General features: G+C 47.0%; 2 protein-coding genes across 6 annotated transcripts in view; both read right to left on the bottom strand.

Annotated features, from left to right (window-relative positions):
* LOC143695147 (cell migration-inducing and hyaluronan-binding protein-like) overlaps positions 1-15,213 on the bottom strand; it is a 44,004-nt gene extending 28,791 nt beyond the window's left edge. For 2 of the 4 annotated variants that reach the window (XM_077185379.1, XM_077185378.1), the window contains exons 1-11: positions 13,897-14,563; positions 13,320-13,502; positions 12,830-12,999; positions 12,330-12,499; positions 11,270-11,465; positions 7,026-7,095; positions 6,181-6,292; positions 5,106-5,371; positions 3,681-3,811; positions 3,535-3,570; positions 2,921-3,068 (exon numbers count right to left, since the gene is read on the bottom strand). In XM_077185379.1, the coding sequence (XP_077041494.1) occupies positions 12,987-12,999; positions 13,320-13,502; positions 13,897-14,537 (837 nt within the window). In that variant the 5' untranslated portion in view covers positions 14,538-14,563 and the 3' untranslated portion in view covers positions 2,921-3,068; positions 3,535-3,570; positions 3,681-3,811; ... (4 more) ...; positions 12,330-12,499; positions 12,830-12,986. The other 2 variants (XM_077185381.1, XM_077185380.1) reach the window with 2 other exon arrangements.
* LOC129126338 (cell migration-inducing and hyaluronan-binding protein) overlaps positions 1-15,384 on the bottom strand; it is a 101,649-nt gene extending 86,265 nt beyond the window's left edge. For both annotated transcript variants that reach the window (XM_077185376.1, XM_077185377.1), the window contains exon 1: positions 15,213-15,384. The gene's annotated coding sequence lies outside the window, so the exon portion shown is untranslated. The remainder of the gene's footprint in view (positions 1-15,212) is intronic.
* Positions 15,385-24,587: the final 9,203 nt, after the last annotated feature.

The raw sequence follows: 24,587 nt of genomic DNA, 5'->3' as shown, positions 1-24,587 counted from the left end.
AGTCCTGCAGCTGTTGCAGGTGGTTGTTCCTGCTTCTCACCTCACTCTGTGCCTCAGAGGGACACAGGGGGGAATGGGTGCCTGTTTTGTGACTACAAAGAGATATGTCAGCTCTTCTCAAGCAGTGGTGCACCAGTGTGTGGATATGGCTTGGTTCTGGGCTGGGGCATCTCCCTTGAGCTCTCCAGATCCTGCTGACTGACAGAGATGCAGGAGACCACAGCCATCAGTCATCCCTCAGCTGGGCTGCAGCCAACCTCTGCTTCCACTGCTTTGAAATAACTTTTTAAAAGCACTCCTCTCAAAACAAACAAACCAGCCCAGCAATAATATTGCAATGGATGAATGCATGGATAATATGTGAGATTCAGCTTTGTCAATGGACAGACAATTAGAATCCTTTGTGTGGAGTGTAATGTTTGGGTCTTCTGTTCTGCTTCACTGTTATTTTTATGCTGGAATTAAACAAGACCTGACTGGCTTTATTATTTTGTTGTCTAATCAATCTGCTGATTAGTCTGATTAATTACACAATTATCCTTCAGCATGACTAATAGTTTTGTCATCGCTGTACAACTTGCAGTAATGTTTAATTTCTTCTTAAAGAACAACAGTAAAATGATTGTACTTCAGGGAATTAGTACTTAGCCATCCTTTAAAAACTAATAAAATGGCTAATAAAACTAAGAAGCCTGGAGATGGAAAATTAATTAAAATGGTTGACAGGCTCTATCTTAACTAGGCAAAGATATATTACCCCCATATAGCAATGAGCAACAACAACAAAAAAATAAACTGTGTGTGATTCAACAAGTATAAAATCAGATGTAGCACATCTGGATTCAATCCAGATAAAATAGAATCAAAGAGAAAATTGCTGGGATGCAGGTGCTTACAAACATACATGGCAAAGTACCAGCTTCAGAAGTTGATATTTCCTTGTAAATATACAAATAATAATTAATTATTATTAATAATTAAATTATTAAATAATTATTGAGATCATGTGCTTATGGTTTGTTTGGGTTTGGGTTTTTTGGTTTTTGGGGTTTTTTTTGTAATAGGCTTACACTGCACTGGTTTAATTTGCTTTGCAAATTATTTAGGAAATCTTCTGACCATTTTCACTTTGAAAACCTTAGATCCTAAAGCTGTTGCAGTACTGAACTGCCTCTCAAACAGATAATGCTGCCTGTTCAGCAGGCTCATTGGTCTCAGATGTTGTGACTGTATTAAAGAGTTGCATTTTCAGCCATTCAAGGTATGATCAACCCTTTGCCAATGTGCATAGATATCACCTGTCTGAATCCATTCTAGTGAACAGTCCTACAGCCTTTACTGGAGGAAATTTTCCACTCTCTTCCACTTCACTGATCAATTTTTTTTTTCTCTAAGCTCCTCTCCCCTGTTCCTTGTTGATTTTCTTGTTAATGTCCCCCATGACCATCTTATAACCATTTCCCCAAGGGAACACATGAAGAAGGAACAGCAAATTACCCCTTATCCTTGTTCCAAAGGTCCATAAAGCATCCAAGGCAAATAAGATCTTCTCACCAAAATGCACAGAGACCATGTTTTTTACTTAGAGGAGCAGTCAAGTGACTGCAATCAACACCATCCTTTCATGAAATACCCCCTGGTTGTTGGTCTAAAGTGCACCAGAGAGGGGACAGATAAACTCTCTGCTAGCCAGAGGGAGTGATATTGGTCAATCTCAGAGCAATGGAAATTTTCCTCAAGGTAAAGCCAAACCTCAGGCCAAAGTTACTGCAGTTCATGGCCATCCCAACAACTATGGACCTTGTCTGAAAAAAGCTCAGGAGGTCACAATTCCTGGAGAGAGCCAGGTGCAATCCATCATTTCCAAAGCCAAGTGTCCAGGGTCATGAACCCTACAGGAATCCAGGACAAGGACTGGAATTGCTCAGCATTCTCCAGCTTCTGCCAAGGCACAGATACAGAGCCCCATTCTGTGGTCACAGCTCAAGGGAAGTCCCTGTTGTGCACAACAGGAATTTCACAGCTGATCTCAGAAACTGGGTCATGGCTTTGCTTCTCAGTGCCTTTGCTATTTCTGTAGAATTGTTTTGCAGCTTATTGGCTCCTGATATCTTCTGTGTGATCCTCTCAACCTCTGAGACCAGGCCCTCAGCAGCTGGCAATGCTGCACTACCTGACTTGTGTTCTGGGTGTTCTGATTACAAGGTGAAACCTTTCTCCAATGCAGATTTCTTTGTGCATGTCTGCCCAGGCATAAGGTATCAAATTTTACTGGCTTACAAATAACCTTCATCACTAAGAAGAAAAGGGTTTCAAAATTAATTGATGGCATTGCACCAATGTAACACACACCTCTGCTTGGAAATCCTGCTCTAGGATAGATCTCTCACCACTGCTAAAAACTTCAAAACCTATCACATCTAACAGCAAACATTTCTGCTTCTCTCACTCACACTTTTCTCCATCAGGGTCTGTGACACATTGTTCTGGGGGCTGATCTGACAGGGATTTTACATGAAGAACCTGATGGCACTTGAGTATCTGTCAACTTGTCATCCTGACAGACCCATCATAAATCTGGAATCCACGGACAGGGAATATCCTGGGAGACTCAAACACAAGCACCTTGATGCTGCACCACTGAAGCACCACACAAGAGCCATTTGGCATCAGTCAGGTTCTCTAATCCATTCTCCACTGACTAATACACCAAGGAGAAAACTAAATCAAACACATTCAGTCAAGAATGCTCTCAAGCTGTTGGCCTGAAGAATAAGTTTATTTGGATGCTTATTATTTCTGGCCTGAACAATAATTTAAGCACCTGGTATAAATTACTCATTGGTAGCCACATTAATTCCTGGGGCTTTTCTTCTACCTTAAGCTAACGCCAAGAAGAAATGGCAGAAGAATAACTCACTTGTTTCTGGGCAGTGTTCTGTGTTCTCCATTTGCCCCTTTTCCCCAGTAGCTGTTTTGACCTCCCTGGGAGCCAAAGTTGCTGCTTTCTCCAACAAAAATGGAACATGTAACCTCCAGGCTGGAGCTGTTGTTGGGAAAGTTCCATCCTGCAAGCAAAGAAACACCATGTAAATATGCAGCACAGCACAGCAATTAATTAACACTTTTAATTGCACCACAGACACAGTAGAATTTGTGTCTTTAATTTGGAAAAAGGTGCATGCAGCTCTATAAAAGCCTGCTTTAAAGTATGTTTAGAAACCAGCAAGTTAGTGACAAGGTAGCTTTGTGCTTGAGCATCAGGACCTCCTGTCCAGAAGCTCCTGTTCAGCAGGAAATATCCAGCAATTATCATGTATTCCCCAGGCATGCTGAGGCAAAGAGAATGAAAGGCTAAATTGCCTCTTGTATTTATGGCTGCCCAGGGAAGAGTTGATGTGGTCCAGAGGGGAAATGGAAGCTTTTCTCCTGTCTTACACTAATTAGCAGGGGAGTGTCTCAGTTTCCATTCTTGGAATGAAGAACATTACACTGGGGGAAAAAATGGATAGAAGACCCATTTTAAGAAATTACCTTGCCAGAGTGAGTCCAATTCCATTGTCTGAAAACCTGGGACAGAGGAAACACAAGGGTGTAAATGATGAGGGATGTCTGCAGTGAATTTGGCCTACAGACTTATTTATGCCTGTTAGGGGGAGAATGATATAACAGTAACCTACCCTGAGCTGCAGAAAATAATGTCACCATGCCCAGCCCAGGCCCTGTGGTGATTATTTCTAGGAGCAGTACGACCATCAATCATGGCAGGAGTTCAAGGCTTTTCAGGATCAGCATCCTGATGTGGGCAAACCTGGAGAAAGAATCTTAGTTAATGCACCACAAGGGACTCAGGAATCAACTTCAGACAGAGACAGTAAGGCCCAGTAGGTCGTTTTTGTCTTCCAGTCATTGGCATGATGGGTCTAAAGAGGTGATATGCCCTGAATCAGAGTCAGGGTATTAGCCTGATTTCTCTTTTGAGCTTTGGTGTAAAGCAGAAAACAAGAAACATTCGTAAGGATGAAATTCTGGCCCAGGTGAAGGAGCAGGTGATTTCTCACTAGACACCAATGAGCCCACAGCTATTCTTTAATTTGATTCAATGTGGTTTAGAGGCATAGAAAACATTTTTCCCAAGTCACTCAGATCCTTTTGTAGATGTCCTTAGAGGGCCCAGTGAGAATCCCTCTGTTGATGTTGGAAAATCAATTAGCCACTTGCAGGAATCCCATTCAGCAAAGCTGACAGAGTAACTGGAGCTGCTCTCCTTGCATGTACAGCCCAAACCCCCAAAAGCTTCTGTGGCTGCTGAAGGAGAAGCTGCTGAAAGCAAAAAGGTTCTCCCTGGGAACTGGGTGCACCTAAACTGCTCACAGGCCACAGTGGCTGTTAATGGTAGATTTGTGCTGTGTTTGAGGAAAAAAATGACCTTACTTTTTCTGAGTCTACCCTCACCTCTTGCCTCTCCCAGCTGAGGTGCAAAGGCACATTTCTCCTTGGTGCCCAAGGGGTGGCCCTGGCAGGGAAATGTCACAAGGGACACACAGTCATCCTTTCCTTTCAGCCTTATGGGAACATCATATTGATAGGGTATGATGGAGGAGAGAAAAAGCCAAGGCTTGACCAGGAGCAGCAGCTGATTTCTCTCAGCTTCCTCACACAGACCCAAAATGGCCTTAATTTACCTGCTTCCACTCTGCAAGAGGCAGCTGACAAAAACCTTTGAGGCTACTTATTTTCCTCATTAATCCCAGATCAGCAGCCTCTTACATCACCTTTCAGATGTAAGTTCTTCTAAGCAATTAGTGATAAATATAAGAGTTTACAAACCCACCAATGCACTAATGGGATCTGGGTCCCCTTCCACGTGCTTCACTGCTCAGTCCTCACAACCCCAAGTGCATGGGTGTCCTTTTTGGCCAGCAGTAACACAAACAATCCAGTGCATGGCTATGGAATAGTTGCCTCTGCACATCAGAGAAAGCTTGTGTGTTTTTTTCAGATGCTCCAGCCATAATGAGGCATTAATGATCTGCTAAATGCAGTGCAGAAGCCAAGACGCAGTACAACTATCCAAAACACCGAGCCTTGCAGCCTGTGCTCACCTGGCATTATCGACAGCGAGATCCTCCCTGGGATCTTCAGGCTCTCGTTGTCTTTACTCCTTTTCCAATAAACAAACCAGCCTGGAAGTGCACACGCCTCCAATTACTTGAACAGATCGCTCAACAGGGACCAAAGATGGGAGATTTTATCAATGAATGTGGGCAGGCAGAGCGTGCAGGCACAGGAGCAGCAGCAGCCAGGGCTCTCCCTTCCCTTTAGGTCTCCTGGCACTGCTCAGCAGGACATGAGCACAGGATGTAGCACGCTGAATTCAGGACAGAATGCCAGATGTTATCCATCAGCATCTTGGGCTCTCTTCTGACCCAGAGCAAGGCTCTGAACTCCCACTCTCCCTCCCTCGCAGAAAGCAATGAGGGACCCTGCCAAGCTCTTGATAACTTTTTGGAAAAAGAGCGTTGTTGAGAATTAAGGCTTTAAATGCCGAGTGACGAGTCCCCCGACAGGCAAAAGAGAACATGAGCTGCTGCAGCCAACTGACAGGCTCTGGGCTAGAGCAGCATGGACCAAGAGGGAAAATATACAAAGCACAGCAAACACAACCAATTTCTATGGACAATATTGAGAAATAAGTTCAAAATGCTTTTTATGTCTTACAGGTAATGTTTTCACATCAACAGTATATTTGGGGGAAAGTGTTTTTCTTGGAACTACTCTTGAATTTTTGGTCTCATTTTCCAGAGGTGATGAGCAGTTGTGCACAAATGACTTTCCCTCATCCCCTTAGATCCTGGCACCACTGTGGTCAACAGCAGTGCTGAGAGTGCTGCCTGTCTGCCCTTAAATCTCATTTTCAGTAGGTGTACCCATAGCCTGGGCACATTCCCTCTAACACAGCCACACAACTGAAGCTCCTGGAACAGAGGAGCTTCTCTACTCCCCTCAGCTCCCTCTTCAATATTTAGAACAAACAGGGCCCCCAAAAGTTGCTTGTGTCCTGATACAGTGTTAAAAAGCCCCTTATCAAAATGTGAGACACCCACAAGCATCACAGAGCAGCACACACAGTCAATGCCATGCAATTATATTGACAGAAGCATAAAAACCATCACTTGCCTTGAAACTGGAGTGGGTTTCACTCCCAGGGCTGTGCTCAGCCTGTCCTTCTGGGTATCTTCCTCAGACTGTCCAGTGGGCCCCAGTGGAAGAGGCACCATGTGCCAACATCCTGAAAGCCAGAGGGAGGTGTGAGAGATGGGGCACTGCCCCCAGTGATGCCAGGCTGCCCTGGCAGTGCAGCTTTGCACACTGTGCTGGCCAGATTTCCAACCTGAGCCTGTCCAGCATGTGCACAGCTCCTGCACCTCCCAGCTCAGCCTTTGGCATGCACAGTGGGTCCCCAGGGCACACACAAAGGTTATAAAAATGCATTTATTGTGGGTGAAATTCAGGTGGTTTGTTAGAAAACAGTCAGGTCTGTACAGGTACATAAAACACAAACATGTTTTGGGTAAACATAAGAGATAATAATGAGAGAGTATGTATTCATATAGAGAAATAGAAAATTTTATTATTAGTTAATAATTTAATATTATTAAATTATTAACTAATAATAAAATTAATTAATTAATTTTATTGTTGATTTTATTATTAATTAATTAATAGTTATTTAGTTAGTTATTTAATAGTTAATTAGTTAATAGTTAATAATATAACTATTAACTACAAATAAAAATCAATATTTTCTAAGAGATAGCACACACAATTTCCAGGCATAATTGTAAGAGAAATCAGTGGAGAAGTGTAAGCAAATATTTGTTCATAACAGAAACAAAGGGTGCAGAAATACATATCCAAATTCTATGTCTCAGTTAAAATTTATTGCTCCTGACATCAATAAATAAACGTAACATATTTGGGAAGTGGAGGCAAAGCATAGCTCTGCCATTAAATGGTTTTACCTGAGCACCAGCCACTGCATTCTCTATTAAGTTGTTGTTTGGATTTGCAATCCAGAACGTGCTGACAGCCCTGAAAAATCAAAATCAAAATGATCCTAAGCAGTTACCAAACAGGAAGGGATACATTTTCATAGCACTGCCCTGGACTTGAGCCACAACTCTCCTATTGACTTTAAAACTCCACACAACCTTTTAATGACACTCTTAAAGGAAAATAAACCATCCAGTAATGTCAGACATGGTCATTTATGGAGCCACATGCTGAACCTATTGTAAATTATATGGGAACATTAACACAAAATCCATGCTCTGTTCAATGCAGCTGAAGGAAATCCAAGGGTTGGAGTTTTTTTAAGTTAAGAAGCTTTGGAAAATGTCTGAAAATGAAACTTCTGGTCTGTTTTTTGAAACTTTAGGGGCAATGGCAGGAGTTAGGGATTCTCTATGAATTTATGAAGCTTCTACATGAAAAAACAACCCAAATATCCTTGCAAGCCACAAGTGGCCCATTAAGAAGAAGTTTAAGGAGATATAATATTGATGTTTATCCCAGTAAGGAGTTTTTCTTCAGAGGGAAGCTCAGTAGTGGTGCACACAGAAGCCAGATATAACCATAAAAACATTTTCATCTGTTGTCTTACTTCACTGGATAGCATCTTTTGCAAGTAAGTAATAAAGGTCATGTATAAAAACACTGCTAACCCTCTATCACTGAGAGGTGCCTCCATCAGCCCTGGAGCTGACTGGATACAGGCAGTGTGCATCACTGTGGACTGATCTTAAAACTACTCTGAGGAAGATTAAATGCATAAATAAGGGAAAATTGCAAAATACTGGATTTAAAAATACCCTCAGCTCTCAGAGAGATTATTTGATTCAGTGTCATAGAGTAAATATCAAAGATGCATAAAGATAAGTGTGTCTGACATGATAAACCAACAAATCAGCATGGTTAATCTAGAAATTTTTATGACTACAACATTTCCAAAATTAAATAAGTTATTCTTTAAAATGCACCATGCAAAGTAATTAATATTAACGAGATTCATGTTCTCAGAAGGTGCAGGGCCACTTCTTTCCTGTAATGATCATCTTGGGTAGAGATGGTATTTTACTATTTCAGTCTATTTAATATTAATTGACATGCTCAGGGATATTGCATTAAACCCTAATTTGACCAAAAGGGCTTAGCACAAGCCTCCTTTGATGTACAGTCTTATGAAGATAAGTTCAGAAATCCTTCTTTTAAATGTAAATACTAAATCAGGCTAGTTAAAATACCAGCTATTTGTTACTAAATCTTCCAGAAACCTTAACTTTGTACTCAAATGATCCCTGTCAGCATTTATATTCCCTCTTCAGGCATACAAAATTCCTGTTGACGTCAGTTATGTCTGTGCAAGACTGCAAGATTAACTAATATTAACCTACTTGGTTATTTTTGTATACAGAGGGATACTTGAAATAAATCCATTTCGTGGAATCATATCCTGTAATTTCCCCTTGATGGGCTGCAACTCTACACAACATCTGGAGTCACAAGCACTATAGTCCCCATAGGTACAGCTCTGCTGGATTTCATTGTTTTCCTGGCAGTCACCCCTCAAACTTGTCATCTGCTGCTCTTGTTTCTGCCTCAGTGAGGTGTCCAAAAGAGAATTAAAAGCGAGGCACAGCAAATTGAGGCACACAGGTACCCAGTTCCCCCTGAGAGAGAGTTGGAAATCCACCAGGACCCTACAGATGGGTGCAGCACCTTGGAGTGAGCCACAGGGAGGGTGACAGGGAGCTGACACTGAGCATGTCCCTGCCAGCCCAGCTGAGGCTTGGAAACACAAATAGGAAATGGATTTAGACAAAAATGCAAGTGTGCCTGCCAGCCTGCTAAGATCAGTGAGCCACTTCCACCCTCCCAAATGATGGGCAGGAGGAGGCCATGGAAGAGTAACATTGGACAGAAAACTTCAGCAACAATCTTCTCATTGTTTCAAACAGCATTTCAATTGTAGAGTTTCATTCTCCTGCATTCAGCTGCAGTTTGGCTAATTGTGCTTCAAAGGGCTGCATGAAAAGCCAGGCTTGTATCCAAAACCAGATTTTAGCTTCAATTAATATGACCAGTGCCAGCTTCAGGCTTGCAGGGCAGCCCTGAAAAGTCACACACACAAAACTGTAGAGATCACTCTCGTGACCAGGACTAATGTGATTTAAAGAGCACTTAGATTAGCACTCAGAGATAAGGGTCCATGCCATCAGAACAAAACCCCAATAACTGATCAATTCCAGCCTATCACTGATAGAAAACCCAAGCCTGGAAAGGCACCCACCTGCAGCACTGTCACAGTGCTGTCCCCAGCACCAGTGTTTCGTGCTGGCACGTGAAACACTGTGGCCAACACCAGATGATCAAGACACCTCTAAGCACTGAATTATAAATAGTCCAGCAACACAATATTGGTGACCTTTCTGCCCTGCAGCATTGGCCAGCACAGGCTGAGCAGGCTGCACACGCCTGACACGTGCCCAGCTCTGGGCACAGCCCAGCCTGCCCCCAGCTCCCCAGGAACCCAAGCTGCTGCTGGCTCTCCAAGCAGCACAGGCCTGGCACAGAGCAGCAGATGGAGAAGGGGACTGCAGACATGACCCACACACACAGGAGCACAAACCACTCTGGCAATGTGCATCTAAAATTACATGCTCTAAAACCTCGGGATGGGAGGGGGGAAACCTCCTCTCTGGTTCACTCTGCCTCAAGGGCTGGAATTTCATGATCTGATGCTGAAGCAGGTGCCTGTCTGTGTTATTTAACTGCCTTGCTCTGATACACATGCTGCTCTCTGGAACTGCAAATTATTTTAAATTCTTTTAAAGCAAGGCTGCTTATTACATTTTTAACTACTTTTCATCTTAATGACTACAGATCAAAGCCACGTGAGTCTTTCAAAGAATCACATATTTAATCTTTACTATAAGATCTTCTCACTGGTTCAAGTACTCCCAGCCCTCAAGGCCATATGACCAGGGCTGGATCTCACTTGGATTATTGATTGCTCTATTGCACCCCACACATACAGATAAACCCTTGGGTGCCTCCCTTCTGATAAAGAGCAAGGCCATACACTGTTCTTCTAAGGACCATTATTAGCATAAAGCTTTTTTTTTTATCCCAGACACATTACTTCAATTCCAGAGCTCTAATCCCAAGCAGAAGAAAGCAAGCTAAACTACATCCCCACATACTGGACCAGCCTCCTGTCAACCTAAGGACTCTGTACACAGAATTAGGCTCTACAGACAGAGAAAATCACATATACGAGAAGGCAATCAAAAATTGTGAGTGATCTGAACAGTATAAATCAAGTTTAGAATACATGAAGAATTCTCCTGTGTTGTACAGGTTCTATATTGCATTTTCATTAATACATTCTTTCAAGGGACCCTTTCACACATGGAGCACATTTCTATTTTGTCTTACAAAGCCTTTTCAGTCCTTACAGGACTGAGAAAAAGTTGTCAGGAAAAACACAGGAGGTCAGGGAGTGTCAGGCTGAGCACCCACCCAGTGAATGAGGAAATGCTCACAGACACCAAAATATCACTCAGGGTCCTGCAGAGCACACAGCAACTGGACAAGTTGGGACTGGAGCAGGAATCTCTCTTTTCCAGCTGGCACATGTGTGGCTTTTGTTGTGACCCTTTTTTCTACATTCAGAATGCCCTTTTGAGAATCCAGGTCAAAACCAAGATTCTGAGGACTGTCCTGGCACTGAAGTGACCATTTGGGTCTGTTCTGTTCATATTTCATTCCCTTTGTCACATGTAAAGAGTGGGATATATTTCATGTTACTCTGACTTAAGCCCTGTCTTTTTTATCTCATTGCAAATTAAAGGTCCATTGCTTCAGTCAGCTCCATTTAAACTTCACTGCTTTAATTTTAAATGAAAGTTCTCATTATCACAAACTGTCCAGAATTACCATGGCAAAGATTTCCCTGTATCTGATCACTCTATATCTGATCTGATAATATTAATTAGGCTGTGCTGAGAACCTGACATTTATTTCAAACAGCTGCACTACCAGAGGAACAGTCCTAACTCAAATAAAGGCCAAGTCAGGACATTTCTTGGGAAAAATATGCCTTATTTCAATATTCTGATTCCTCTTTGTGTCACAGATGGCTCTTGCTGTTTAGGCCTGGCTATGCAAAGAACTGAACTTGTTACTAATAAAATATTTGTCCTACCAGAAGGCCATGAGTTCCACCCTGAGAAGCAGTGGTGATAATCAGGTTATTGAGGTGCATTGGATGTTCATCTCCTCCTCTCTCATCCACAACCTCAGCCAGGTGAAAATGCACAGGGTAACTGCCCAGGATTTTTTGCCCCACTTTTTTTCAGTTCCACTCCTGACACGTGAACAGAGCTAAAATTCCTTAGGATCTGTTGAGACAAATGCAGATCCAGGTAAGGCATTACAATAGAAAAACACACACAAAAAGAAAAACAGGTTTGGGCTTTTTTCCTCTCTCATTAGGCAATACTTTTGCAGAGTGAAACATGGTCCCAGGAGGAAGGGTGAGCTCCCTGTTTCCACCCAGAGCAGCTCAGGACCTGCAGAGCCATGTGCCAGCAGCTGCTCACCTACGGGCAGGGGCTGCCAAGGAGCAGCTGCCAGGCAGCCTGTGCAGAGTTTAGCAATAGCAGTGACAGACACGCTGCTCCTGCCAACTGCAGAGAGGGGGAGCGTTTGCCACCAGGCTCCATTTCCTGGCAGCTTCCACTGTCGAGTGATTTTAGCCCAGACCTGCACAGCTCCTCAGTTTCCACCACCTGGTGCAGGAGCAACTTTACACAAAGCCCCTGCAAACAGCAGGACTGCACCCAGCACACGTGAGACAACTGAGAGGCAAAGCACAGCGGGGTGAGAGCCAGCACTCCCCTGAGCCAGGGAGGCAGCAGCTTTGCTCTGCAGGAACCACAATTCCTTCAGTGACATCTCCAGAGCTGGCTTTGCATGGGCCCCACTGACAGCAGTGCTGCCAAAGAAGCCCCTCCAAGGGAATCCCATAGGAGGGCATGTTTTTGCAGACACAGTGAGGAAAATGTCTCATTGCTAGTTAGTTTTGCAAGACAGGCCAACAAATTTCCCCTTTTTTCATAGACAAATATACTTTTTCCCACACATACAATGGTAATTTGATGATTTATATCAATGGTAATTTGATGATTTATATCACTTATTTACAACCCGGGGAAGGAATTATCTGAAACCACCTACAAGCAAATGTATTGAAAATTACTCACTTTAATGTGCCCTCTGAATAGATCAAAAGAGAAAAACTGGTGTTGATATTGCCCATAACAGAAGTCTTCCTTCTCTCCTTGAATAAGTATATTTCTGGTCAGAAAACCAACCTCTGCCCTCATATCAACACCATCTATGACTTCTCCAATGTGAAGACAAAGTGGGCTGCCTGTGGAAACCAGAAAACTTATTATTCAGGATGAACACAACATCTTTATTACTGAATTGCTCTGGGCAAGTGCACACCCTTCCTTTAAGCAATCACCAAGTCTGGGACATGCCAGTTATCAGTGTCTGATCCCAGAGGCTGCTACAAAGGACTGCTGCCTCTAGTGAAACTTTCAACCCCCAAAATAAAATTAGGGCCTTCAGCTCTCATATGTGCTCCTGTGTTTATGGGGCAAAAACTACTTTAAAAGGCAAGTAAATGTAGAATGTAAAAGACAAGACAAAATACATTTAATAAATAAATATTTAATACCATCAATTTACACTTGACCTTTTTTCCTTGGGCAAGGAAGGAGATTAAACTCTTCAGCCTGATGCATAAAATATTCTGTGCTGGCAGTAATGATGCCAGGTCACCAGGTAACCCACTTGTAACCTCATCCACCAGATGAAGAATTATTCCTTTGGACACTTCCACTTTAAATCCACTATGAGGCACACCTGAAAAATGAAGCAATCAATTATTTTTACAGCTGCACGTGGCAGAATCATGCAATTAGATGAAGAGCATGCTGATTTAATTTTGATCTAGATAATCCTTTGCATGATAGAAGTGCTCTAGCCATTAAAAATGTTAGTGCCATCTCTTTGTAGAAAGCTAAAGCATTACTTTGAGAGAGTACTTCTGTTAGCTTGGTCAACATCTGTGTGAGCCAAAGACTGTGATATGATTGTCATTGCACTGTTCAGATTCACAGCAGCCACACAGGAAAACCACAGCAAAGCAACAGAAGACGAGCAATTCTCAGGGAAGACTGAACCTTTTATCCATCCACTGAAAGCAGAAACAGTAAAACAGGTCCTGTCCTGTGTGAGGAAATCTCTTTGGGCAATGAGATTCCCAAACAGTCCCTGTTGTTCCATTCCTGTGATACTCCTGCTTATCTTCTGCTCTGGAAAGCCCATCCTCTCCGAGAATCCCCACCACCAGCGCCCAGGACTGCCTGAAGGAGACAGGGAAGGAGCAAACTGGTGACATTCCGAGCCCTCCACCGCGCAGAGAACTTGGGCAGGAGGGAGCGTGCAGCATGGCCCAGCTCCTCTCCCTCTGGCACGGGTGGCCCGGTGCATATTCATCCCCCGGGGTACCCACTGCATCCCCCTCGGGTACCCACTGCATCCCGCGGGTACCCACCGCATCCTCCCGGGTACCCTCCACATCCCGCCGGGTATCCTCCACATCCCGCCGGGTACCCACTGCATCCCCCCGGGTACCCTCCACATCCCGCCGGGCACCCTCCGCCCCCCGCCCGGCGAGCCCCGCTCCGCCCCGGGTCGGGCCGAGCCCCCGGCGTTGCGGAGCTGTCCATGGTGGCTCCGCTCCCGCCCCCGCCTCACCTGTAGCGCCGGCGGACGGCGCCGCTGCTGCCCAGGCGGTCCCGCCGCAGCAGCCGCGTCTCCGGTGTGGAGGCTGCGGGCGGCCGAGTGCCCCAGGACGGCCGCCACCACCCTGCCGGGGGCTGCGGGGCCAGGAGAGCGCTGAGCCCGGCCGCGGGTGGCTGTGGAAGGGCCCCCGCCAGCAGCCGAGCCGTGCCGAGCCGTGCCGAGCCGAGCCGAGCCGAGCCGTGCCGAGCCGTGCCGCCGTCCAGGAGGCTCAGGCTGAGCCCGCGGCTGCCCCAGCGCCTCTCGGCGGAGCCGGGGCCGTGGCGGAGCCGGCCGGGATGCAGAGTCCTGTCCAGGAGGGCCCGGGAGCGGCAGTGCCGGCCGTGCGGCTCCGGGATGCCGCCGCGGTTCGCGCACACCAACTTCTGCCCGCAGCCCTCCGTGGCCGCCCCCTCGGCGGCTGGCCCGTGCAGGGAGCTGGTGGCCCCCGAGCCGCAGCGCTCCGGGCCGATGCGCCGCTCCCGCCGTCGCATGAGGATGCAGCGGGCTGCATGCAGGGTGACGGGCGGCCCGTGGGGGCGGTCGGCGAGCACCCGGGTGGCGAGGGGAGCGGAGGGGCTGGGGCCGGGAGGTGCCGGCAGGCGCGGCCGGGACATCCCCGCAGCACCGGGCCCGGGGCCCCGCTTACCTCCGCGGCGGATGACAAGGGAGGGAAGGCGGCGGAGCCCTCGAGGCGCACGGCCGGCCACGGGCCGCTCCGGCAGGTGTCGGAGCGGGGTCGCCACGGGGCGAGGCGCGGGGCGGCATCCGGGCAGGGCCCTGCAAGAAACGGGCGGCGGCAGCGGCGGCGGGGTCGGGCGGGGCGAGGGGCGCGGAGGGCGCGGTACCGACCTGATGCTGCTGCCGAGCGCTGCTCCACGACGCGTCCCGCGGCGGCACCGGCACCGAGAGCGCCCCCGGGTCCGGTGCGAAGGGCAGGAGGAGCCGCGGCTCCCCGGGGCTGCCCGCGGTCGGCGCATCCCGGGCGGTCCCGCAGCCGCTACCTGCAGCCCGGGGCCGCCCCCGGCCGCAACACGTGCGCCGCGACTTTGCACGGAGCCGCCAAAAGGCACATTTTGCTTTGGATGTGTTTTGCTTTCGTTGTTTTGGGGTTTTTTCCCTCCTTTTTCCCCTTCACTAAACGTCGCGACGGCGAAAGCAGAGCCCCGTCCCCCCTCGGCGCAGCCCGGAGGCGGCGAGCAGCGCACAGCAGCGCGGACAGAGGGAGCCGGAGCGGCGCGGACGCAGCGGCCGCTCGACGAGCGGTCCCAAACTTCTCTGCACGCACTTACCTGTCCCGACAGCGCCCACCGTGGACTCTGCCCGCAGCCTCTCGGAGCTGCCGCGCCGGGCGGGGCAGGCAGGGCAGGGGCCGGCAGGCGCAGGCAGCTCCCGCTCCGCCGCTCCGGCTGCCTCCCCTCCGCCTCCCTTTTTATATCCATCTCCCAACCGCTGGCGGTGCCCGCACTGTTTACAGCGGCTCAGCCGCTGGCTCCTCCCAGCCGGGGACGTTCCCTCCAGCCTGGACGTATATCTACGAGCGGCTCCTGATGCCCCGCTGCCGGCACGGAAAGGTTTCCCCAGCTCCGGGGGCAGCGGGCTCCTTGCCGGAATCCCCCCGGGTCTGTGCAGAGCCCGGTGGGGCTCGACAGCCCCGTGCAGGGGATGCGGCTGGGTGCCAGCTGTCTCTGCAAGGACAGAGCGCTGAGGAGCACCAGTCCCGATGTCCTAAACCGGGGCTTGGCATGCCTTGGTCCTGCTTGGGAGGCAACTGACCCCTCTGGCACCTTCCCGTGGGGTGTTTCCCCCTGTACTGCCCTGTGTCTGGCAGATCTATGGATGACACTGTAACCCAGCAGCTGCAAAAGCTCCCCTGGCAGTGAGTGAGCAGAGAGGTATTGGCCACTTCACCCCCCATGAACCTGTGCTCAGAGTCTGCAGTGAGAGGAAGAGGCTTAGAAACTGCTCCGACAAGATACAGACACAAAACCCCCATGTGCTGGCACTGCCTTCCTGGCTTGGAAGGTTCCAGTCTCAGTGGCCATGGCACTGTCACACCTGACACCTGTCTCACCTGGCACTGACCATCACACACTGCCTTGTGTTTTCCAGGAACCACAACATCACATTTTTTCATAGACTCTGAAATACAGCACAACTGAGCTTCTGGGTGGCACATAAACACAGATATCTGCTTTACTGCAGCCACAGCAGAGTTGTAATCCCTCACTTCCATTCCAGAGCCCAGCATCCTGGGAGGACCAGCCAGAAGTGGGTAGGCAAAGGTTCCAGCCACTGCTGCTGCCCAGAGCCAAAGGCAAAGAGGTGCAGAGCCACAGGTGCTGTCGGTCTCAGAGACATTTGTGTGCCATCATCTGGTCAAACTGTTCCAATCTGTCACCTCTGAAATTTATTCTGGTGCAGGATTTCTTCTGACAGAGGGCACAAAGACGCTATAGTCATGTTAATAAGGAGCAAGTGCTGTCAGGCAAAATATGGGAACAGACTGGAAGCAGAGGGGGTGGGAGAGGGGCACAGCCATGCCCCGTGCTCCAGGCAGCAGCTCCAGTGAGGGAGCAACATTCACTTGTGCTGAACAAAACCCATCCACTCTCTTACGCCCGATCCTGGGACCCAGAGAATTGCTGAACCTGAAGATAAGCATCCAGGCCAGAAAAAACAAATCCAGATAACACTCCCTTGTTTCAATACTTCATAAACACAGGGAAATGCTAGAGCTGCCACCTTTGCTACCAGCTGTTCATCTGTCATTCAGTGCTGGCACTTCTATTCCTGTCTCAAATAGCTTTTGTCATTTTCCTTCCAAAAAAGCAGCATTAGTCAGCGTTGTGCCTCCCCCTTATCTGAAAATGACACATATGAATGCAGGTCATGGGAACACAGAGCTGTTACCAGAAGTATAGGAGACTTCACTCCTTTTTTAAAGAAAAATTTATCTACTGGTGGAAGTTTCAGGCAAGGCAAGACAAATAAGAGTATTTTGTCTTTAAACACACTAAATTCTCTGAACAGAATGTTGGTAGAAGTGCAAAATTTGAAGAGGACCTGAGCCTTTTAAATCTGTCAGGGCTCTAAATCTCTTACATTGTTATTTAAAGTATTTACTTCATGCAAAAGATTTCACAAACTTGCAAGATAAATAAGAGATATCGACTAATCCAATCAATCAATTAATCTAGCATAGTAATAGTCAAGGTAAATGGAAAGCACTTGGTGAGTGCTAAGCTTTGTGCAGGCCTTACAGAGCAATCAGCAAAACCAAAGTCACTCCTGCTTACCTGGGACTTTTCCTGGAAAAGGAACTAAAATCTTGAAGGTGTGAGCACTGCTTAAATCCATTGAAGGCTTTTTCTCTCGTGTAGCCAGAACTAGACTAGTTTGATTTTTTTTTGAGAGAGAGAGAATTACTCTCAGATAAAAGATTTCAGTGCCATTTCACCCCATATTAAGTTTTCACTGGTCTGAGGAAGAAAATTTCAGAATAAAAGGGACTGAATTTATCACCTGGTTTTCTAAAAATTCTGTCTCTTTTTAAAGTAAACATAGAAGCCCCCATTACTATCTGTAGAGTGGTGCTTGGCAGCTAAACTCTTTCCCTTTCACTCTTTAGATTCCATTTTTCCAAGCTGATTTCTGTTTTGCAGCAGCACTGGAATGAAGTTTACCCCACAGCCCTCTGTTACAGGATGCATCCACAGCGTGAGAACAGCCTCACACCTGCAAATGAGAAATCATGACTAACGCTCACTGCCTCCAACATACGCCTGGTGTAGCTCTTCCTCACAAAAATAACCAACCCGAGCCCTCCTCCGAGCGCTACTGTGGGTTATAAACTGCACTTCACCCTCCTAGCAAACAAAAATGGGCCATTTTCTGTACTGGGCTGCCAGGGACGAGACAACCTCGGCCATCCTGTGTCACAGTGATTGCAATGCTTTGCCACAAACACAGCTGGAGCGTTCAATACCAAATATCCATGGCTGAGATTTCCATGGTAAGGCCAGGGCAGAGAACCAAGCTAATCCGAGTGAGTGGCCTGTGGGAATTGACTCGCAGGGCACAGACATCCCTGCCCCGGGACTCAGCTCTGGCACACGAGTGCAGGGAGGTTCCTCCTCTGTGATTTTTTCCCGGGCACACTCCCTCGCTGGGCGGTTTCCTGTTTCCTTCGAGAAAGGAAGGAGGAACGGAGGCAGCATCCCCTGGGCAGCACCCCGTTCCCACGGAGCACTGGAGGCGCCGCGGGATAACTCGGGCAGCGGGGGGCTCGCCCCAGGGCCAGCGCCAGCTCCGAGCCCAGTGTGCGAGCCCGGAGCCCCCAGGGACACGGGGGGACACATGGAGGACACGGGGGAACACGGGGAGGGACACGGGGGGGAGACAGAGAGGGAACACACCGGGGGGACACAGAGAGGGGACACACGGGGGGGACATGGGCGCCGACCGTCCCTGCAGAGCCGCGGGCGGCCGGGAGGCGGCGCCCTTGCACAGCCGCTGCCCCGCGGCCGGGCCGGAGCGACCCTGCCCATCCTGCCGGGGTCCTGGACATCCCTCACTGATCCTGCCCATTCCTCACTGATCCTGCCCATTGTCGAGGGGTCCTGCCCATCCTTCACTGATCCTGCTCATCCTTCACTGGTTCTGCCCATTGTCGAAGGGTCCTGCCCATCCTCCAGCGGTCCTGGACACCATTCACTGGTCCTGGCCATTGTCCAGTGGTCCTGCCCATCTTCTATTGCTCCCTGCCCACCCTTCACTGACCTGGCCCATCGTCTGCTGATCCTGGCCATCCTTCACTGGTCCTGCCCATCCTCTCTCGATCCTGCCTGTCCTTCCCTGACCCTGCTGAGCCCAGCTGTCTCTCAGGCTGAGCACTGAGTGCAGTTCCTGGCATGGCACAGGACCCACCCAAACCAGGCTGCACCCAGCAATGCCCACCCCTCACCTGCCCCACTGTTCCTGTCAGCCAGCACCAGAAAGTGTTTGAGATACCAAACCCACATCTCCTCCTTCTATACCTACCAGTTTGTTCCTCTTTGGGCTTTATTGGCATTTTTATTGGTTTAATCATTTGCTTCTGGAGCAGAGAGAAAGCCCTGGACTGCTGGCCTTGAGACAACATTCCCATATTCCTGAGGAGCTGGAGCATCTTGTATAGCAAGAACAGCTTCACCTTGTGCTAGATCACCTTGAGGGCACTGATGTGAATTTTGAGCAGGTTGGCATTTTGATCACAGCTGCAAAACCAAAAGAGACTCCAGGCCAAGGTGCAAAGGTATCCATTAAAATATATCTGAAGGGTTTAAGGAATACTTCACTGGACAAGTGCTTTTCTTGTGGCTTCTGGCCCAGGGTCTGACTTAGCAAACTTCTCCTGTGGTAACTCAAGAGAGAGCTGCTTCTGACCAGGCTGGAGGGTTTGCAAGAGCCCACAGTCCCAGGAAGGGTTTTCTTACTGGGCAACAGTTTTTCATAATCCATGTCCCACAGAGAACTTCTGAGATTTGGGCTATGTTCTGAAATAATTATAAATACAGTGAACCTATTACACATAAACAGCAAAGAATCCCAGAGAGTTTGTTTCCTCAGAATATATGTGTACCAAACTACATTTATGGATTTCTGCTGCAGTCCTGGCTACAGATCACTGCACCACTTTGACAAACACTGAAAGTTTCAACAGGCCAAATCAAGAGATGTATGATAAATAGGTTTTAGGTAATAAAATGTAATAATGGTTATATATAATTTTTCATTTAAAGTACTCTTTTCTTTAATGCTTAGGAAAACTATCTTCATTATTCATACAAACACTCAAAGACTGCACAGATTTCCCCTCCCTCCCCCCAAAAAAAACTTAACCCAATCACCAAAACAAAATTTACTATTCCATATTAATTTTCTGAAAAATATTTTAAAAAGTTGTTCAAGCTGTTATTCTTGTTAAAGACTTTTTTTATATTTGATTAAGGAAGGAAACTTTTACATTTGCACTTTTGGTCCAGTCCCAGGGTCCAGCACAAACTCTGTTTTTCCAACAGATGTAAGTTGGGTTTAAAGGCTCCATTTTGATTTCTAGCTGCACCTTGTCTCTGCCTGCTGATTAAAGCCATTAGTCTGGTGTACCCAGGCGAAGCTGTGGTTGCTCAAAGGCCACAGCAACTTCATCCTGTTGATAAAAAGGTGCTGTAAGGGACAACTGGGACTCTATGGAGATTACATTTTCTTCTAAAGCAGTGCCCCTATCTAACTCTCATCCTCCAGGCCGAGCCCAAAGGTTCAATTTACACTCTGGGAATGGATCAATAAAGCAATTACATGCAACATAAGTAGGCTGGGACTTCACGATAAGTAGGGCTGCAAACACAAAAGAAAGCTCTGATAATTAAAAGGGACAAGGAACCCAAAACTCAGCGGCATACTGCCAAGAGTGTTTGAAATGGTGAATGTTTTAATGTAACTGCATACTGCTGAAGGCTGGAGGTCATGTCCTGGGAGCCCTGGAATGTGCCTGAAGCCTTCCCTTTCATTTCTAAGCAGAAAACAAAAATTTTTAGACTGTTTTTCTATTTCCTAGAGGGGCATCCCAGATCAGCATGTTTGAGAAGCTTTAGGTTTGTTATTTATTTGATTCAAGATTAAAGTTATCAACTTCAAGTAGTTGTGACTTAGGGTCCAGGGGATTGCTTGCCTATTGTAATTGTATTAGTTAAGCATTCTATTAATATGTTGGAATTCCATGTATCAAAATGCACATTCATGGCTCTAACTCATCCCTGGAATATAACAGTGTGTTACTTAGCTTAGTCCTAGCAGTTATATTTTACCATGCAGAGGACATTAGGCACTGCTGCCATCCCTCTGGTCCTGGTCTGAGGCAAAGGAAAGATCCAAAGGGCAGATCCAAAGCACTCCTAATGGCACTGCTGCAGCAGAGTCACTTGAAATGTAAGTGATGTTAAATCTTTTAGCAGGTCTGCAAGTTCCAAGAACAGACTGCCATGAAAAACGTCATTTAGGATAAGCAAAACTATGGATCGATGTCTTCTTAGTTTAAAGCAGCTCTTAAACTAATAAGGCCTAGAAACAAAAGGAGAAAATTAAGGAAAGACCCACTGCATGCAGTCACCTCCAGAGGCACAGCAAACCAAGCCACCTATGCTTGCCTTGAAGGCCAAGTGTAATCCAGAGGTGTGTGCTCCTTGCGCTGCTTCTCCTGATAGAGCAGGGCTCGGGTCCAGCGGCTCCGCGCCCCCTCCTCTCCCGGGACAGCCCGGGCTGGCAGCAGGGCCCCAGCCCCGCCGAGGCTGCGGGAGCCGCTCCGGGCCCGGGCACGCCCCGAGGGGCTCGGACCGCCGGGGCTGCGGCAGCGCCTTCGCCCGCAGCCCGCTCCGGGCCGGCCGCCCATCACCACCATCACCACCACCACCATCATCACCATCACCACCATCACCACCACCACCACCACCATCACCATCACCACCATCATCACCACCACCACCATCACCATCATCATCACCACCACCACCACCACCACCATCATCACCATCATCATCACCATCACCACCACCATCCGCAGGAGCGGCAGCGGAGCGGCCCCGCCGAGCCACTCCCCGCCCCCGCCGAGCGCAGCGCAGCCCGGACGCCGCCGTGCGCGGAGCCAGGGGCCGGGGGAGCCCCCGGGACACAACAAGGGCACGGCCCGGGACAGCGGGGATGCTCCGGCGTCCGGAGCGAGGGAAGCGCAGCCCCGTCCCACGCAGGGAGCAGCACGCAGGGACAGCCAGCACATGGCTTTACTCCAGAGAGACGCGATGCGCTCCCAGTCCCCAGCGCCCCCGAGGAAACCCAGACCCAAAGCACCTTTACCCTTCCAGGAACCAAAAGGTAATTTGTAATTGGCCTACTAATGCTGTAGGGGTCTTCTTGGAGTTTCTTTTTTTTAAGACATCAGGCATGTTACTCTTACACTTTCTGCAAAATTAATTTGATTACTGCAGAAACTCATCTGCAGAACTGCAGAGTCAAGGGAGCAGGGCTCACTCTCCTGCTGCAAGGACCAGCTCCTGCTTTTTACTGTTGTACCCAAGCTATGAGGCCCAAGTACAACCTCCTGCTTTGAAATTCACACCCATCTGACCTCAGTATTACCACTGGACTTGGAAAGCAACACGGAGCCAGCGGGGAGTTTCTGTGCCTGACCTCATTCCCAACAGTGGAGTGCCCACCATCAAAGAGCCACCCCACCTTTACCCAGTGCTGGAGTACAAACGACTGCATTGGAGCTAAATTTCAGAGCTAAAATGTTTGGAGAGTTCCACAGAGAAGGACATAGAGAAATGAGTTAAATGGGCTTAACTGAGATCATTAGCTTGCTTTCACAGGAATAGACCTGTGAAAGAAGAAAGTGTTTTCCAAGTGAGAACAATCAAGTTTTCCAGCTGAACGAATAACCAGAGGAAGCAAGTACATTGGGTCTCTACTTCTATGTTTAGCACCATTTAGAAAAAGCAAATGCAATACAGAGTTCATAAATGTGTACAATGCTAAGCATAAATACAGGTTTGGGTATTTGGAGCTCCAGGGTCAGCACCCCGAGCAGAGCTGGCACAAGTTACAGGAGTGACATGGAAGAACGAGGAACAAAACCGCAGCAGAGGCAACACAAGTAACAGGCCTCCAGGTGAGCACAAGTTAAATTTGTAACAGTTACATAAATTTTAGAAGGATACATATCAGAGTCCTTGGAAAACCACACCTTTGAAGCTGTAACAAATATTCTCCTCTGGCTTTTCCAAAGCACAAACACAAGACAACAACTGAGAGTAGACAGATGTAGCACATCTTACCTTTCTGCAAACAAGCTGTACATCACCTGTGGCTGCACTACATGAACAGAAATGGTCAGTCACACAGGAAAAATGGACAGAGCATCCCCATCGACAACAAAATGTTAGTGATCGCTCACACCTCTGGGAGACCCGTTGCATAATTTATCCAGGCACACAGAGCCATTTTTACAGTGACACCTTGATAGCTCTAAAATATGCATAACAAGTTCTTGTAAAGACTCACATTATACATTTAAATTACAGCATGTTGCAGTTTGCTGGAACAGACTATTTTTTTAAGCCCAAAATTTGTTTTTCATAACCTCACATCATCCCCTTTCCTATAATTTAAAAGTTAAAATATTAAAAAAAAATTTAAAACATCTTTTTCTTTAAAATAATGAGGATGTGAAATTCAGTCATGGATGAAACTGCATCTTCATGACCTGGCCACACTTTTTCAACTAATAGTTCCAAGGTTGACCAGCAGTGTTTCAAAATGCTTGAAACTTTGATACAAGTTTATAATACAAAGCAGCTCACTATCAGCATTTATTTTGTGCAGAGCATACATCAGAAAAAAAAAAATCAGAATTCACTTAAGAACTATTGGATGAGAATAGGGCTATAAGGAAAATTATTTAAGGGAAGAAACAGGTAAACAAATTACTGAATTAAAAGAGAGGAAAGAAGATCCATACCAGTGGATCAATGATAGGTCATTAACGTTTTAATTAAGAGCAAAACATCTGTGTTAGTTTAATGCAAATGAACTTCACAAACCAAACCAGACAATGCAGAAGCTAGAAGACTGAGGCCCCTCTGAGAATTAGTTAAGAAGGAATTCAGGCAAATAAAAGATAGTACAAGTGGAAATCCATGTTCAGCCAGGACATCATGAACTGCGCCTGCAACTGCAGAGACCATGGGACATAAATAACCACACTGAATTCATATTCAGGGTTCTCATTAACAGAGCAATACTGGCAAAAAACAAAGCAAATGCAAAGTCACAAAATTACTTCAGAAGTTGGAAAAGTATTAATCAAAAAAACAATTTATGGGGAAAAGGTTAGAAATATCAGTTTGTTAAAGGGTATCTACAGACAGTCACGAGGAGAAGAAACATTGCAGGATGAGGTTTCAGAGCAACACAAAGTTCAATGTGGGTACCAAAAACCAGAGCTAATTAGGTAAAAATCCCCAAGTCACTACAGGGACAGGCTGACCATTTCAACATTACCTTGAATACCTGTACCACACAGCAGATTGGTTTCCACAGGGCTACAGTCCCAGGAACAACACATGTAGGAATGGAAGAAAACCACTGTGGATTTATGAAGGTACAATAAATATATATAAAATCAGACAAGTATCTGAATATTTATTTAAAATACAGGAGGGAAGTGCCGAGCTTGAGGTGGCGATTAGGCAAAACCTGACAATTTTGGCTGGCAAAGTCACCATAAGAACTGCTGGGGTCCCTGCTGCTTGGGACAGTTAAAAGTCACAACTCGACAACACTGATGCCCAAATCCAGTCTAAGGATCCTGGTGATGTGGCCCAGGATGCATGTCCTCCTTTCACTGCAAGTGAAAATACAAGTTTTTCCTCTTTTGCAGTAATAGGGCCAAGGCAATAATCAAAGACAATGCACGCTTGCAGCACTGAAAATTAACTGAAGGCCTGTTATAGGAATTCATAACAACTATGTTCAAATATTTCTTCCAGGCAACGAATCATGATTTTTCATTTCTTAGAACCAGCTTAACACCATTTAAACATAACCTCCTGTACATTTGATTTACATACCCA

This window comes from Agelaius phoeniceus, chromosome 13, assembly GCF_051311805.1.
Source record: "Agelaius phoeniceus isolate bAgePho1 chromosome 13, bAgePho1.hap1, whole genome shotgun sequence".
Taxonomy (NCBI): domain Eukaryota; kingdom Metazoa; phylum Chordata; class Aves; order Passeriformes; family Icteridae; genus Agelaius; species Agelaius phoeniceus.
Note: the sequence above shows the minus strand (reverse complement) of the source record. Positions and strands in the feature narration are given on the sequence as shown.